At 47.1% G+C, this 17,365-nt stretch overlaps 2 protein-coding genes across 10 annotated transcripts in view; one reads left to right on the top strand and one right to left on the bottom strand.

Moving 5' to 3' along the window:
- The window catches only part of B3GALNT2 (beta-1,3-N-acetylgalactosaminyltransferase 2), a 57,698-nt gene extending 49,639 nt beyond the window's left edge, over positions 1-8,059 (top strand). The window contains exons 8-12 of one of the 3 annotated variants that reach the window (XM_032430231.1): positions 1,986-2,169; positions 4,477-4,602; positions 5,231-5,390; positions 6,029-6,085; positions 7,902-8,059. In XM_032430231.1, the coding sequence (XP_032286122.1) occupies positions 1,986-2,169; positions 4,477-4,602; positions 5,231-5,390; positions 6,029-6,085; positions 7,902-8,048 (674 nt within the window). In that variant the 3' untranslated portion in view covers positions 8,049-8,059. Of the gene's footprint in view, positions 1-1,985; positions 2,170-4,476; positions 4,603-5,135; positions 5,391-6,028; positions 6,086-7,901 lie in introns of those variants that run through there. The other 2 variants (XM_032430232.1, XM_032430233.1) reach the window with 2 other exon arrangements.
- Positions 8,060-9,380: 1,321 nt separating this feature from the next.
- The window catches only part of TBCE (tubulin folding cofactor E), a 93,153-nt gene continuing 85,168 nt past the window's right edge, over positions 9,381-17,365 (bottom strand). For 2 of the 7 annotated variants that reach the window (XM_032430224.1, XM_032430227.1), the window contains exons 10-16: positions 16,859-16,923; positions 16,696-16,760; positions 14,901-15,053; positions 14,116-14,269; positions 12,510-12,668; positions 12,017-12,076; positions 9,399-9,733 (exon numbers count right to left, since the gene is read on the bottom strand). In XM_032430224.1, the coding sequence (XP_032286115.1) occupies positions 9,489-9,733; positions 12,017-12,076; positions 12,510-12,668; positions 14,116-14,269; positions 14,901-15,053; positions 16,696-16,760; positions 16,859-16,923 (901 nt within the window). In that variant the 3' untranslated portion in view covers positions 9,399-9,488. Of the gene's footprint in view, positions 10,029-12,016; positions 12,077-12,509; positions 12,669-14,115; positions 14,270-14,900; positions 15,054-16,695; positions 16,761-16,858; positions 16,924-17,365 lie in introns of all 7 variants that reach the window. The other 5 variants (XM_032430225.1, XM_032430228.1, XM_032430226.1 and 2 more) reach the window with 5 other exon arrangements.

Here is a 17,365-nt window from a genome sequence, read left to right as displayed (position 1 = left end):
GCTCCTGTACCTTGGACAAAAGCTTGTCACAATTTTTCTGTCATGGAGGCTAAAGGAATAAGGTTTGGGTGAGGGACAAATTCTTTCAAATAAGACTGAAATAACTCAAGTTGTAGGCTAAAGAAATGAAAATGAATAGATTGTCTTCTGCAAATCTCAGTATAAATTAATTTTTTAAAATCAGGATCTAAGTGCTATGAATTGGTTGTACATGAATTCTTAAATTTTGTCGGATATTAGCATCTCTGTCTGGGCCCTACCTCAAGCTACAAAGTTAAAATCTTCAGAAGTGGAGCTCAGATGTCTGTATCTTAACAGGCTCGCTAAACAGACATGATCTTCCAAACTTTGAGAGGCTGTAAACTCTGTGATTCTTTTAAGTAGCAACTAGACAGATCATCAGATTTAAAACACACACAGATCTATTACTTTATATTCCTGGTTTTCAGATATATACAGTATAAAACAAAAGGTGTCATTTGTTCATCTGAAAGACCTATATTTAATTTCTGCTCTCATCTTATTACAGCCATCCTCCTGTTACTCCAGTTTTCAAAAGCTTTCACTTTCCTTCAAGTTGTTAAATTGTATATACTTTATCTTTGAAGTAAAGGGATATTACAGTAGAATGTAAGAGCTGGTGGGGACACAAGTTCATTCAGGCTGTGTTTCTCCAAGGGTCGGCGTCTGTGGTCCACGTGCCTCAGAGTTCTGGGAACACACATGTTAAAAACAGAGTCTTGGGCCCACCCGAGACGTGCTGAGTGGTTAGGTTTGGGCTGCAGGAATGTGTATGTCAAAAAGCAGTCCACTGATGTCGTCGTCCTCCCCCCCCCCCCCCCCCCCCCCCATGAGAATACAGGCCCAGAAACCTGCAGCTTGCCCAGCATGTCCCAGAGCAGCAGAAGCAGAAATCAGATCTAGGCCTCCTGACGCGCAGGCCCCAGGCTTTCCCTTTGACGTTCCAGAAGATGGGGCGCTAAACTACTCTGTTGTTTCCTCACCCTTCAGCCACTCACTTTATTTTTTAGACGTTTTCTCTAATTTGAGTGAGACATTTGAGAAAATCCTGCCCTAGTGAAAAAGTGGCTGCCTTAAATCCATAGGATTTGAGGACAGTCCCTGCGCAAATGTGACAAGTGATTCATTAACGTGTGAGGTAGTAAACTGATGACTTTAAGCACATTTTTATTATGAAATATCACAGATATACCAAAAATAGCGCTGTAAGAAACAGCCGTGCCCTTATTATTCAGAATTAACAAATGCTTACATTTTGTCATATTTGCTCCCTTTTTTAAAGAAAAAACCATCACAGACACAGTGAAGCCCCATCCCAGCTAGCTGTCTGGCCCTGTCCCTCCGTCCCCTCGGAGAGGGTGCCCTGTCCTGAAATTCGTGTGCACCCTTCCCTTTCTTATTTTCCTACTTTCTACTACATATGTACGTTATCTTTCAGTAACATGCAGTTTTGAGGAGAGTATTTTATCACTGAGGTCCACGGCATCATATTGAATCTATCAAGTAGAAACAAAGGTTCTTCCCCGCCCCCCTCCCAGCATCATTTTTCAGTGCCATTCCTCTGAGCATGCAAGATCAGGTTAATTCTTCTGCGTGCTCTTTTCCATTACATGACTGTCCCAAAGGCTGGCCACTCTCCCGTCGCGGGGGGGGGCATTTAGGCTGGTTCTGTTTCTCCCGTTACAAACAGCGCTGCCAGGATCGGCCTTGGGAGCATGTGAGATGCAGACCTGTGGCCTCCCACGGCCTGCCCAGCTGCCGCTGGACCGCTGTGCACAGGAAGCAGCTGTGGACCCTGCGGATCCCTGCGGGGTGCGGGAGGGCCTGCTGCCCAGCTCGGCTGGCTTCCAGCTGCTCTCCGTTAGGTCACTCGGGGAAAGGGTGTGAGCCAACAGAACGTTCCACGTGCTGGGTCTTCCATTTGCAACAGCATCTTTCTCCATCTCTCAACTTTTCCTTTGTAGAAGGTGATGCACTCTTACAAAACCTTCATTCTCGCCCTCGAAGACTTCTTGACCACAGAAGTAATCTCCACAGGGAAGACGCCTTACTGAGGGAGGAGAGCAGCGTCTATGATGACATTGTTTTTGTGGATGTCGTTGACACTTACCGAAATGTTCCTGCGAAATTACTGAACTTCTACAGATGGTAGGTGGTAAACGTGGGGTAGGTAGAATTTGTCTTACTGTTCTTTGGATGTAGGAACAATTTATTGACATTAGACCCCTGCATTTTTTTTCATAAACCAACCCCAGAACCCCTGAACAACTAGGATGTGATCTATTATATCCTGGTTCTTTGTGAGGACTGAAATCATGCTGCTTTCTCATTCAGATGAGCAGATCCGTGATGTGAATGATCTTTATCAAAAATAGGGCAAAAGTTGGTTTTGGGTCGTTCTATTCTGTCTGAGTCAAAGTCAGTCCTGTGAGTCATTGTCTTGGTTGCCTCAGGCCAACACCAGATGAAAATCAGTGAGTTTGAAAATGGCCCATTTTCAGTTGTGATCATACCCACCGACCTACATGACCTGCGTATAGTTTCCCTTGAACCCAGGTTACTGATCTGAATTCTGTTCAGCCGAACATCCACATTCTGTTTCCATCCTCTTCTCCACGCATTAAGAACCACTTGCCCTAATTCCAAAACTTTTCTGTAAGACGAAATCCAACAGCCTCCCATAACTTGCCCACCCCTACAGGATTTCTTCAACCTGGGTTGTGACTCCTGCCTTCGGACCATTAACGGCGGCAACAATCCTAACTACTCTTGTTTATATGTACAGTTAACGTGATTAGTTACTCCAGGGTCCGCTTACTTGCTCTTGAGCCCTGTGACACTGTCCACCCTCGAACTAACCCAAACTCTGTCTAGCCTAAACCTAGAGTATTTCCACATCTGTGTCTTTTAAAACTGGATCAGGGAGCTTGTTTCTTGGTGAGCACCTAAGTCTGCCCCTCTCTCTTTGTTGCCCTGGGCAGAGTGGATGGATATAGTCCTGATTCGTTTATGGAAGGTCATGTTTCACGGCTAGGGCAAGTTAATATAATTTTGGAGTCACCCTGTGGCTAGAGGGCAGATAGAAATAAGAGTTGGAAATTGAGGTGTGTCTAGAATACCAGGGTTATATCTGGACAACTGTACTGAGAAAAAGAACCTTCTTTAGCTCAAGGCCCTTGAGAGGGGTCCCTGTTGTAAGGGGGCCCAGGCAAGAATGGAAAGAGTTCAGTGAAGGGTGGGAATGGAGGTCCAGGAAGTGGGAAATCGGATTGTGGTGTTCTAGGACTTTCTCTAGGGAGCTGATTCCTGGTTGTGGAAGTTCAGTGTAGTTTATCTGTTACCTTCAGTTTAAGTCTTCTCTCCTGTACTCCTTGCACATCTCTGAGCTCTCAGTCGTCGCTGCCATGGTCTGTCTCGGGCCACCCTCTCCACCTGATCACCGGTGACAGGCTAACAGCCCTGGGCTCGGGGACCTGCTCCCCCCTCTCCTGTGCCACCTGTCCGCCGTCCATGCTGTAATGAAAGCTGCCTTAGTCATTCTTTCTTCAGGTGATTCCTCAGTGACCACAGTGTCCTTTATCACAGAGCCCCTCCTAATTAGCAGATATTATGTGCTCCTGTGCTGTTAATTAGAAATGAACTTTAGAAGCACGGGGTCGTGCGCTTTGGTGTGGACCTGTTGTTAAATTCACCATTCTTTGACCGAAAAATGCTTTCTCCAGATTTCTTTTATTCACATTTCTGTCATTTGGTTCCCTAGCAAGACTCTGGGTTTTGTTTTGTTTTTTAATCAAAGGTGGACAGGGATTGGCAGTGTGAAATGAAGAAGTCCGTTTTGTCTCCACTCACCCTTATATGTCTGGGTAAACGAAGTCACCCTCCTGGGCCTTCCAAAAGGTCATTTATAAGAGTTTAATTGCTGGGAATCGTTTCTGAGGGGAAATACGTGTCCGTGTTACAGCTCAGTGTTTTAAAAACCATCAAATACCTGAGTGGAGTATAACTCGTGGCACCGAATAGAGCATCTTGCACAGCAGGGTTCCGGGGGAGAGCTGGGGCGATGCTTGTCCCCTGCCTGTCCCCTCACCGTGGGCCTCGTTAAGAATCCCAGTGACAAGGTTCGCATGTTTGGCAGCCTGACGGGAACAACGTCACAGAAGCGTTTGTTTGCTCATAGGTCCCACTTCAGCCAGATCTTTTTTTTACTGTGTTCTTTTTCTTTGGCACCTTTAAAATCCGCTTGGTGCTTCTCTGTGTTATGCCACTTAATGAGTATCAAGTGAGGCTTGCATTCGGTAGCAGCGGTGTTCTGAGCACATGTTCTCAACCTCGAAGGACGAAGAAACTGAACAAGTGTGCAGGTCGTCCAGGGACGGCTCTTCAGGAAGATGGTAGCGATGTCACCGCTTCCTTTCCTATGGACGCAATGACCCTCATATTCCCTTTTGCCAACAGGACTGTGGAAACAACCAGCTTTGACTTATTGCTAAAGACAGATGACGACTGTTACATAGACTTGGAAGCTGTGTTTAATAGGATTGCCCACAAGAATCTGGATGGGCCTAATTTTTGGTGGGGAAAGTAAGTTAAACCTTGTTAGCCCTTTGGCTTCACGTACCTGATCAAAAGGAATTCATTTAGAATGAAACACACAAGCAAAATGTGGCCCAGATAGGGAGCCTCCCTCCTCCGCCCCCCAGGTCCTGGTTACTGGATGTTATCAATCTACAGTTAGAGGGAAAACCTGTAAAATGAAAAACTTCAGGCTAAGGTAATGAAGGAGGGGAAGACCGGGAAGATGATGTGGCTTTTATCGTCACGGCCTAGAAATAAGCACTACTCACGTGAGGAGCTGCCGTACATGGTATCTTGTTAGAAGAAAGTTGTGACACATTTCTGAAATTGTGCTGTGTTTCTTCAGGAATCCAATATGGATTCATGATCTTCTTTAGCATATGTACACATGATGATGCTCTGGTACTTTCAGAAACTCCACAAATGTAACTTAGAGAATTTGATGCACCAGTCTTTCACGTAACGCACCTGCTAGATAAAGAATGCCGTTCCTTAGACCAAAAAAAAAAAAAATGTTCCTTCTTTCCTTGCTTTTACAGCTTGGTCCTTTGTAGTGATATAAAGGGGTCCGGCTTAATAGTGGTAGGACAGCCGTCGCGCCGACACGAAGCCGCCAACTGTTTTTGACTCTCAGTTTCAGACTGAATTGGGCCGTGGACCGGACCGGCAAGTGGCAGGAGCTGGAGTACCCCAGCCCCGCCTACCCAGCCTTTGCCTGCGGCTCGGGGTACGTCATCTCCAGGGACATCGTCCACTGGCTCGCCGGCAACGCGGGCAGACTCAAGACCTACCAGGTAGTTCCAGATTTCTGACCTGACGGTATACTCTTCACACCAAGTCTCATCCAGCCCAGGATTCCGTCTCTGAGCACAGAGCCAGCATCCCTGGGGGAAGGCATGCTGTTCCTTCTGTAGAGGAGTCACCCTCAGAGGTCAGGGACACAGTCCTAGCCTCCAGATCCTGGCTCTAAATTCTATTCCTAAATCTTTCTTTGAGCCTACTTACTAGGTTTTCAGACTACATTTACAAGTGTAGTCCCTGGAGGAATGGAAAGCTTGGCATTCACAAGAAGGAAGACTATAAAGCAGGGGCTTGCTTTTTTGTTGATTCTGGTGACCGTGTCACTAAACAACCCGCCTAGCAATTGGATCCACTGTATCGTTTATACGGCCGGTGCCGGAGGTGTGAGGCCCCCGAGAAGGGCTGACCGGCCCCTCGCTGTCTTGTGTCTAGTCATTTCATCATGGTGGGTGTTAATGGCCACTAGCTGTTACTCTGTGTACAAGTGTTAATACGGGCTTGGCGTTTCCTGGTAGAATAATTACAAAGCCAAGAAGTGGAAAGATGACTTATTATGGGAATGTGGGGCATCGTGTTTAGAGATGATACAGCATTTAAACGTCTGCATTTAAATTTCACGGGGCGCATACAGGGTGAAGACGTAAGCATGGGCATCTGGATGGCAGCCATAGGACCTACTCGATACCAGGTAAGTGGGCCTGCGGGGCGGCTAGCCCTGGGGTTCTGAGGAGCTGTGAGGAAATGAGGTTTCTGGGTCAGACGTTGGGCAGAAACAGTGACTTGAAGGTCTGGCGTCAGAGCTGTGCTCTTCATGCTCTTGGTTTAATTCCCAGTGATCCACCTAGGGTCTCATATTTTTCTGAGTTTAAACCAAAAAAAAAAATGTTTGGATGGAAGTTTCCTACCCACAGAGAAGAATTAGGTTTTTACACGTTTGATTAGAAATTCTTTGTAGCTTTAAAATGTAAGGAATCAGGGGTGCCTGGCTGGCTCAGTCAGTAGAGCATGCAACTCTCGATCTGGAGGTCATGAGTTTGAGCCCCATGCTGGGCATAGTGATTACTTAAAAAAAAAAAAGACCTTAAGGAATCAGCTGGCTGAAGTTTCCAGCAGCGTGATGGTCCACGGACCCTTCAGCCCTTCTGACTGATGCAAATAAAACACTGGATTTAAAATACCGGAAGGTGTTTTTGAAAATACACTGACCACTGAGCCAGGGAAAGAAAGAAATGAATATGCAGAGACCAGAAATGGAAGAGAGGAGGCACGAAGCTGAGCTTCGCCTCAAAGCTTTCTGTTGAATTTTGGATTCTTGCAGCTTCCACTTTGGCCACGGAAGGTGCAGGGGGCAGAGGAACATGCAGGGCCCCCTCACTTCAGGGGTGAACGGGAGTAGACCCACATCTACTGGGTCAACTGTGACAGTCTGTGTCCTATTGAAGTGCCAGCTTTGACTTGTTGAACACTGAAGATCATTTTCTGTGTCTGTGGTGATAGCTGTGTCGTTTGTGGGTCTGTGTAGGCTGATGTGTCCACGGACCGTTGCTCATGGAGCTTGTTTCCTGATGTGTTCAGAGACTTGTGTGTGTAACCTCATGTTCCTTGGAAATGGAGGCATTTAAAATGCATTCTTGCGAAGAGGATTTATGTTGTGTCTGCCTTGCACTGAAGGGCATTCCCATCTCTGACTGCATTGTTGGGTGAACGTGACTCCTGCCATATACCCAGCTAAGTGCAGGCTGGGCTTCCAGATGCTCAGGGCAGACCCCTTTCCATCGCACCCAGGGTCAAGGCTGAGTCGCAGGTTCTGTTTTCTGAATTACACAAACACACACACACACACACACACACACACACACACGTACACACTCCTCCTCCCTCTCCCCCAGGTCTGGCACCTCAGGGGCCCTGGCTCTGAGTCTCCTGTCGCTGGACGTGGCCTTTTCAAACCCCGCGGAGCCTTCATGGCACGTGCTGACCCCGGCCCCTTTGCCCCAGTGTCTTCTCCTTTGCCACCGGTTCAGCCATGCTTTAACAAGGCGCGTTTGATAGCACGCAGCATCGGTGTGTTCTCAGACCGAGCGGGCTTCTCTGGCTCTGTGTTCTGTCTCCGAAGGAGGCTGGTGCTCGGGACTCAGGCTGAGTCCGTTTTGGTCCCTCGTGTTCACCTCACCCACATCGGCTTCCCTTTGCAAACTTCACTGCAACCCTGGGCAGGGCCCTTCACTCTCAGCTTGTCGTCTGGGAAAGGGAAAGGGGTCCTCCCTCGCCGGGTTTCTGGAGAATTAGCTAATACTTGGTATGGCCCCCAGAATGTCGGACGACTCCGCGGGGACAGCTGCAGGGAGCTCCGTGTGCGCTGCCCGGGCTTTCTGGTCACATCAGTCCCTCTGCCGCCTGCCGCCCTCCCCGCCGCGCGCCTGGACACCCCCCCCCCCCCCCCCCCGGAACCCACGGGCTCAGCCCCACGGCTCCCGAGTCACTTGTGTGTGGTTTGTCGCCAGGACGGCCTGTGGCTGTGTGAGAAGACGTGTGAGCCGGGCATGCTGTCCTCCCCGCAGTACTCGCCGCAGGAGCTGACGCAGCTGTGGCAGCTGAAGGAGCGGTGCGGGGATCCTTGTCGGTGCGAGGCAGCCGCGGGAGGGTTTTAACCGGTGGTGCTTCGGGAGCGGCCGCTGAGCGGAGTCCCCCGAGAGCCCGTCGTGGGGCAGCAGACACCTGGCCGCCCAGGAGAGTGCTCGGTTGGCACTTTTTACCTGTAACCAACGTGATCTTTCTAAATGTTTGCACAGAATGTCCTTTTTAAAAATGAGCTGATCCTGTACATAACAAAAATTTTATTTCTATATTGGAAGACTTGGAAAAACACCAAACTGTTTTATAAAACAAAAAACATTTCTAAAACCTGATGTATCATTTCTAGTTTATAATTCATTACCTATCATCACTTTTGGTTAAAATTGGCCTCGTTCAGAAATCTTAGTAACCAAGAATGTGAATTCCAGCCTGGATTACAGAATGGCCCTGTAAGGCATAATTAGGATAATTAAGGGCCAAAAACAACTCACAGAATGCTGTGTGGTCACTTATACCAAAGTTTGGGAATGGAAATGTCTGAATGAAGTGGGCAATTGGAAAAGGAACCCATATAATTCTCAGTTCTGGACCTTGGTTTTAAAGTTCACTTATTTATTAAGTGAGCTAATTCCAGTTTTCTTTTGCCATTTAACTTAGATCCTGAAGGTCACAGTCTAGTACTATTAAAAAAAAGCTAAAATTCTGTGGCTGTAAATCAAATACCTCTCAGGGTTTTAGTGACGTAGGGAAAGGATACAGCTAAATAGTGGGCACTTAGAAAGAATGAATGTTTTCTTCCCTCCTGTCATTGTGTCATGTTTACCTAACCTAACTGAATTCTGATCAGAGATGGAAATCTTCTATAGAAGAATATATGCCCAGCTTAGGTACAGCTGTAGGGAAAAGCATACAATGTATTTTTGTAAGTACTCTAAAAACAGTGTGACGGAGGGAAGAGATCACAGCATACGTTACACATAGAAGAGGTGCCTCCCTAAGTTTAAGGGACATTTCCCAAAATGACTATCCAAATCATTTTGGAAACCTTTTAAAACTAGTAGTATCCATAGAGTTCCATTAAAACTGGTCCTATGACTGACATTATGTTCAGATTTCATTAGACTAGCTAGGTTCTATTTAATATTTAAATCTCCACATACTGAAATGTATAGTCACAAACTATAAATATGAAATAAAATCAGAAAATCATTAGTAGGTGCAAAGCCTTTATTACTACTGTTATATACAAGCCTAGAAATGGTCTCTTCCCAATGAAAAATACCACCTTTTCTATACTTAGGGCAAGGTGTAAAACCTCTCCCTTTTTCTGACAGAACTGTTCCAATAAATCCTTTATTTCCGGTGCCCCCCACCCCGAGTCATGATAAACAGTGCAGTCCCCGAACTTTCTTAGTTCACTGTTACCATCGCACCAATAGACAATCTCCACTTTCCACAGAATAAAACTGTAATGACTGCTGGTCATTTTCTAGTTCAATCTCTCTGCCAGGCATCTACAAATAGAACAGAGGGTTGGGGTGATAAAGACAGATCCGTCTTAATACATGTGCCCCCTCCCAAACAGAGGTGTGTGTTTCCCATTTAGAAGCAACCCGTATCACACTTGGGGGACATAAGCCAACTCTGTGTTCTGCTGGGCAACTTACTTTAGGGCTTTCATAGGACAGCAGAAGTTCCGACACAGGAACTTTGAGAAGACGGGCCAGCAGTCCCTTCACCTTCTGAATTGTCATGGAGTCTGTCAAGGAAAGAAACACCCTCAGTTCTCTCGAATGACAGTTACGTGTAAAACTAGCTCACCTGCCAAGACCCCAGTCGCAACGATTCACGGTACCCGTTTCCCCGCAGCAATCGGAGAGGCTCGCCCACCGCGTGGGCCCGAGAGCCGGTTCCACACCGCTGACCTGACACATGGGAAGCTGTGGGGAACCGAGCAAGTGTCTGACCGAAGTGCCCTTTGACGGTGGCTTTTCATACCATTTCAGTGGGTGAATATTTCCTCCTGCATCTGAATAAGCCAGAAATCATCTTCTCTGCAGAGAGGAGTAAATGTGAGTTAAAATCATTCACTTTCTAAACCTCTGTGATTACTCGCTTATGGATGGCTGAGAGAACACTGGAGTGGGGGCTCAGGCATCCGGAGGGCACCTCTCCATCACTCTGCCTTGGTTTCCCCCTCTGTAGAGCGACGGAGGGACCGGCGGTCCGCAGGCTCCCTGCGAGCGTGCGCAGGGGACCTGCTTCACGAGCAAATGCTTTGGTGTGTTCAGAAAACACTATGAACTTCTTTCCAAAGATGGGTGGTGGTAAATACTGGATATTTTGATGAGAAACAGAGTTTCTCTGAAGCTTTAGCTGGAGGTACAGCAATAGTATGGTGTTCCTACAAATACCACATGTATTCAAATATTTTTCTATCAGAAATGATTTTTGTAAAGCTGTCTGTGTTTTTATGCAACTTGTGATAATAAATGTTATCTTTATTTTAGAAGAAAAACTGGCCTTGTTTATGTGTTGACTACAAACAATTGACATCATTCACATAACTTGTTTTTTTACGTGTGAATGTGTGTAGATAATCTTGTCCTTTTATAAAGATTTCGGTGCACCGGCTTCCACTGTTCTGAGGGTGGTTAGTGATGGGTTAACTCCTACCTAGCAACGGAAAGGACACATTCCTAAGTCGTGTCAGAAACAAAACGTTTGGTCCTACAGTCCTGATGAGAAATCTGCCCACTCGCACTGTGTCTACAGGAAAGGTGGCAATTTGCACGTAATGCTCTAAATAACATTACCATTTCTAACGTAAACGTCTAAAACACGATTGTCTTAACATTCAGAAAATGTAGAGACGGTTGTGCGAAAGTTTAACGGGGGTGTACACTTCCAGGCTTTTCTCCGGTTCTGTCAGGACGGGTGGGTTTCATAATGTACTGACCACACGTGCTCCTTTCTCGTCCAGTCATCCATCCGTGCGGCCAGCCGGCACCTGAAGTGCGACGGGCTCAGGACGACTCAGGACTGAATTTTTTTATTTGTTTAATGAATTTCAATTTAAATTGCCACCCATGGCAGCCATACTGGCCAGTGGGGCCCCAGACTCCTGCGTTCTCGCTCATGCTACCTGATGCTGCAGGAGTTCAGTCGGCCCTTTCCTTCCCCGCTAGTAAACATTTAAGTGGTGGTGACATTTGCCATTACAAGTGCTACAAAGTAGAAATTTTAAAAATGTGAAATTACTGCACTGACCAGCAAAGAAAAGTATTTTACGAGAGTCCCTTAGGGTGATACACATTTCATCTCTTCCTCAGCACCTCGCCGCTCCACACTCAAGCTGTCCATACCACTCTCTAACCGTGAATCAGGCTTTATCCGGTAATTCACAGTATACTTGAAAGAGGGACTGTAATTGTAAGTTTACGGTACATTAGATCAATCCAGTTGGTTGACACAAAAGTGTTTTTGAAATGAAACTAATTCAGTTCCAGTAACACTGATGTTTAGACAGAGTTCTGAAGTTGTTTTTCCAAAGAAAACCATTTCAGTGTGTCCATTAAAAGACCACATCCGAGACCTTTCTGCAGGGACTCCTGACTGGTAAGGAGTAGGGTGTATGAGAAGTCACAAATGTCCAAATAATTCACAGTTCAGTTCAGCTCACCAGGACACGTTTCCTGTAGCCCAGTGACACGGTCTCTCTGGACCAGAGCCATAATTTGGGAACTAAACAGCGGTGGGCTCAGGAAAGGCCACGCCGCTCCAGCCCTCACGCCTTCGGCTCAAGATGTCATCGTACGCAAGGGCTTCCGGTTTAACAAGCCTTTCCTAGATAAGCTGACCTGAGTACGGAAGACTTGAGCTTTTGGGGGGAGTGTCGATGGATTGTGTTTTAGATCATAAAAGATTAGCAAAAACCTATAAGCTCCAGAAGTCCACACTTCTAGATATTTTCCTTCCAGCCAAGTCGTGCCTAGGCCAGTGTTTGCTAAGTGTAAGGATGCAAAAGGCCTGTTTTTCTTACCTGGCAGTTGTTTCTCTAGGACTTTCCGATCAACTTGATTAGGGTATTTTATCTTCAGTGCTTGAAAGAAAAAAAGGAAAAAGACTGAGAGCTACTGTGATAAGGTTTTAAATCGCACACACGTTACCCACAGCTGCCCCATGACCTGCTGTCAGTACCGCCGGGCTCGGATCCTAACAAAGGAACAGGTCTTACTGATGTTGCAAATTCCTTCTATTAATCCTTCAGAGAATTAACAACAACAGAAAACGCTGGACCAGCATTCTAGTGCCTCCCCTCCTCCCCCTCTCCTGACAAGGCAGCTGAGTGTCCCCGTGTAAGAAAAGCCACATGTTTACAAATCACAAGTCGGTGCACTTCTCGCACGCTCCCCCCATTTATAACACAATCAAATGTGCCGAAAGCCTGGGAATTGCTAAAATGTTCGAGATGAGAATTCAAATGTTTGAGAATTCATCATTTCTTTCAAAACTGGAGTACTCTAGGTACTTACTTAGGAGAAACCAACAATCCCTACGAGCTCCTATCTTGGCACCTAAGGACGCGAATACAAATAAGCTGTCTTTGAGTGTGGGGTTCTTACTCAGTAGCCGGTTTTTGAGCAGAAACGGTTGTTGTGTTTGGAGTTCCCCATCTTCAGGCGCACCATATTCTGCGGAAGCAGCATAAACAGGGATGATGATAAACCCACGGCCACCAGAAGGAAAAATACACGCACTGAATGGATCGGCAGAGCCTTTGCCTTCCCAGGACACGCCAAGCAGCATCTGCCCTGCTAACCTGGGATCTGTTCCCTTTTATTCGGCTACTTGTTTACTTGTTTATTTTTAGGAGGGATGGTCAGCAACTGCTTCCCCGCACGGACCCCTCCATCCGCGGCGTCTCACGCTGCTGCTCCTCAAAGACAGACGCCGTCCTGCTGCCCGACCAGCCTGTGCCTTCAGATACCTAAGACACTGATGCAGAGCTTGGCCTTTGCCAACAGTTCCCTCACTTTCGGGGTCCTAACAGATAACTCTGGTACCAGCTGGGACGTAACTCACAGGACACCTTCAGGTGTCAGCCAGATGGTACCATGCCAGGCTGGGCACCCGGCCCCAGCCCCGCGCCTGGAAAAGCAGCCTCAAGAGAAGGGCGCAGGGAGAGCCTCTCGGCTCTGACTCTCTGCTGGGCTGGCCAGTGCCTGCATTTCTAGAAATACCCCCGTTCTGAGCGGGGAGGACACCCTGAGCCCTGTCTGCGGGGCTGCTCCAAAACCTTCCCTTTCCCCTTTCCTCTCCCCCAGGTGATTCAGAATTCACCTAAAGTAGCCGGGAAATTGGGCCAGCTAATGGGAGTGATCTGAAAGCAATTCCCCCAGGCAGCTTTTCTTCCTCAAAGATAATGTTCCAGCCTGAAGCCTTTGTGCGGTGAGCAGCTTACATTAGGAAATTAAAAAAAAAAAAAAAATCACATAAAAGTGAAATGTGGAATAATAATGAAGTCAAAACAAAATGGGGAGTATGTCAGGGACAGAGAATCATGAAGTGGTGGCTTCAGGGCCTGAGGGCCCAGGCTGGGGAAGGTAAGGAAGCACCGAGCAGAGCGAGAGCCCGAGCTGCAGGGAGGAGGGGGGGCAGGGATGGGGGTGGATCGGGGGCGCCCTCAGCAGCACGGAGGAGAAAGGACACACTCGTCAGCACAGCGGAACTACCTGGGGAGCTTCAGAAACACCAGGGCCTGGCTTCTACCTTAACACGCTCCGCACGTTTAAAATTCCCCAGGTTCCTGCCCCCCTTAAAGGAGGAGTCCACCGACCTCTCGGAGTGGGGAGCCCGATGAACACACGCAGACAGGAGGAGCTTCCCCTCAGAGCTGCTCTCCCCCCCCCCCCCCCCCCCCGCCCCCCCCCCCCCAATGCCCCCGCCCAATGCCAATCTCTCCCAGGAACCCTCAGACTCCCCAGGTTCCCTGCGCTGAGGGAGGCTGCTGACTCTTCCCTAAAGACACCCAAAAAAGCCCCGAAGGAGAAAAGCAGGGGCGCCGACGGTCCCCTCCGACGCCCAGCGGTTGGAGCTGCAGGGGCAGGGCAGCACAGGGAGGGCTGCGGCCACACGTACTAAGGCACAGCAGCTGGTATCTGGGATGCGCTTCGAGAAACTCCTCATGGGGTCGGTTTTTGTCTGGATCCTGATGTCCGCCGGCCTTCTTCCATTCATTTCCGAACGCCTTCCGGTAATCAAGCTCAGCCCCCCGCCTCTCCTCCGGCAGAATCTACAGGAAGGGGAATAAAAACAGGTCTCTTCGAGTACTTCTCTAACACTTGGCTTGTGTTTTGTACCCTGTCCTTCCTTCACTGCTCACCCATGGAGAATCACCACGTTGAGAGGGACAGGCCTTTTAGTTTTACCTTTCCTTTCTAACAGGGACAGAATTCAGGAGTTCACTGAAGAAGAAATAAGAAGTTCAGTCTTAAGCCGGCATCCGGCCTGCGGCAGCGGCTCAACACCCCCATGAGGTTGGCCCACGTGCCCCCCCAACCCTAGGAGCAGATTATTCCAGGCGAGCAGCAGTTTTATGAGCAGAGTGGCTCAGAAGAAGAGAATAAGCTCTGTGGTTCCATCCTCTTTCTGCCTATAATCCCCCCAAGACCAAGGAGCAAGTACCCAGTACTCCTCGCCCCTTCTCAAGGGGCAGCCGAGCAACAGGCTTCTCCCGGACTCCACTGACCCACGCCGCCTCCTGAGGAGCCCGGAAGAACCATCCCTGAGTAACGCACAGGGTAACAATTCACCATCCGGAGGGAAACTGCACTGATAACCCTTTGCAACATTCCAATTTTGCACATTTCTTGATCACTTGTTTCCTACTCTACCCAGCATCCAGTCCTGCTCCCAGCACTCACCTCGCATTTGTTCAGGGTCTTCAACTGACCAATTTTGGCGATGATGAGCTGACGCGTGGTCTTTGCTTCTTTGCTCCCTTCGGTCAGGGGGTTTCTGATGCAGGACAGAGCGTGCAGACTCTGTAGCTTATCCAGCTCGTTGATAAATGGCCACTGAAACCCAGCAAAAGAGAATATGTGAAAATGAACATGTTTCAGGCTAATTTCTTAGAGTATGTGAACTAGCAAGAGAAAAGCAAAAGCCCCGAGGCGCCTGGGTGGCTCAGTGGGTTAAGCGTCTGCCTTCGGCTCAGGTCATGATCCCAGGGTCCTGGGATCGAGTCCCACATCGGGCTCCCTGCTCCGCGGGAAGCTTGCTTCTCCCTCGCCCACTCCCCCTGCTTGTGTTCCCTCTCTCGCTGTCTCTCTTTCTGTCAAATAAATCAAATCTTTAAAAAAAAAAAAAAAAAAGCAAAAGCCCCTAGTTCCAATCCGAGGCACGGGATTGTCCTCATGCACCGAGCACCCACTAGGAAGACCATGCACTTTCACTCTAGAACTGTGCCATGTAAAATGACAGTCTGCTTACTGTGACTTAAACTAATTTCTTTCTTAATACTTTTGGGTTTTCTGAGGGGAAACATTTCTCTTTCAATTTAAAATATTTCTTAACTACATCAAAATGAAAAGCTTCTGCACAGCGAAGGAAACCATAACAAAACTAAAAGGCAACCGACAGAATGGTAGAAGATATTTGCAAATGACACATCCAATAAAGAGTTAGTATCCAAAATAAATAAGGAACTTAGCAAACTCAACACCCAAAAAACAATTGGATTAAAAATGGGCAGAAGACATGAACAGACATTTCTCCAAAGAAGACATCCAGATGGCCAACAGACACAGGAAAAGATGCTCAACATCACTAATCACCAGGGAAATGCAAATCACAACCACAATGAGAGATCACCTCACACCTGTCAGAATGGCTCAAATCAACAACACAGGAAACAGCAGGTGTTGGCGAGGATGTGGAGAAAAGGGAACCCTCCTACACTGTTGGAGGGAATGCAAACTGGTGCAGCCACTCTGGAAAACAGTATGGAGGTTCCTCAAGAAGTTAAAAATAGAGCTACCCTATGATCCAGTAATCGCACTACTGGGTCTTTACCCAAAAAATACAAAACACTAACTTGGGGATACATGCACCTCTATGTTTATAGCAGCATTATTTACAATAGCCAAACCATGGAAGCAGCCCAAATGTCCACTGATTGATGACTGAAGATGTGGAACATATACACAATGGAATTATTACTCAGCCATAAAAAACAATGAAATCTTGCCATTTGCAACAATATGGATGGAACTAGAGGGTGTTATGCTAAGTGCAGTAAGTCAATCAGAGAAAGACAAATACCATACATCTCACTCATGTGGAGTTTAAGAAACAAAACAAACTAACAAAAGAAAACAAAAGAGAGAGACAAACCAAAAAAATAGACTCTTCTTAACTATAGAGAACAGATGGTCACCAGAGGGGAGGTGGATGAGGGGGATGGGGGAAAGAGGGGAGGGGATTAAGGGTACATCTATCTCGATGAGCCCTGAGTAATGTATGGAACTGCTGAATTACTATACTGTACACCTGAAACTAACAAAACACTGCACATTAACTATACTGGAGGTAAAATTAACTTTATAAAGAATATTTTTAAAATGCAATAAATATTTTGTAACGGAAGGAACCGACAAACTCCTGGTGAGAGTGACAATGAGAGCTCATGCGGTATGCACGTTCTGCAGAAGCCCTTACTTGTGATATCTGATTGTCATTTACTACGAGGTACTGCAAGGAAGGAAACATGGATGTTTTGTGCCCTAGAAAAAAAGGAGAATGAAGTTACACAGCAGAAGTGAAAGAAAGAGCTCAATTATGAGGTACTGGGCAGGGGAGGGGAGCTAATGATCTTATATACCAGTTCCAGCATCCGGAAAATGTATAGAAGAAATTCCAATGTCAGAAAGGATTAGTTGTTCTAATCTGAAATTTAAAATGTTAAATTTGATTACAAAGCACAATAGAAAATGCTATAGGCTATCAACCGGACTGCATCTGTAATTTCTCCCCCCATACCCTAGGTTCTCATTCCACGTGAAATGCTTAGAAAAAACCACAGAGTGCAATTTGGGGCACTCGGGGTGGACTCTAGAATGTGTTCTGAGGATTCTACAGTCACCCACCTGTTCCTGGTGCGCACGGCTGCGCTACGTGCTCATGGGTCTCAGGGAGGAAAGAGAGTCTAATTTCCCAAAGGTTAATGAATGAAGACTTTCGACATCAGCACCAGGGCCAAATTATTCATTCTTCAGTTACCTACTGCAGATGTAGACTACAGTGTATGCGATTCACAGGGACATTCTCCACATGAATTCAAATAAAAGTGTCCCAACAGGAATCACTCAGTTTGTGAATTCCATCATCA

This window comes from Phoca vitulina, unplaced genomic scaffold (assembly GCF_004348235.1).
Source record: "Phoca vitulina isolate PV1807 unplaced genomic scaffold, GSC_HSeal_1.0 scaffold43, whole genome shotgun sequence".
In the NCBI taxonomy this organism is placed as follows: Eukaryota; Metazoa; Chordata; class Mammalia; order Carnivora; family Phocidae; genus Phoca; species Phoca vitulina.
This window is presented reverse-complemented; position numbering and strand designations above follow the sequence as displayed.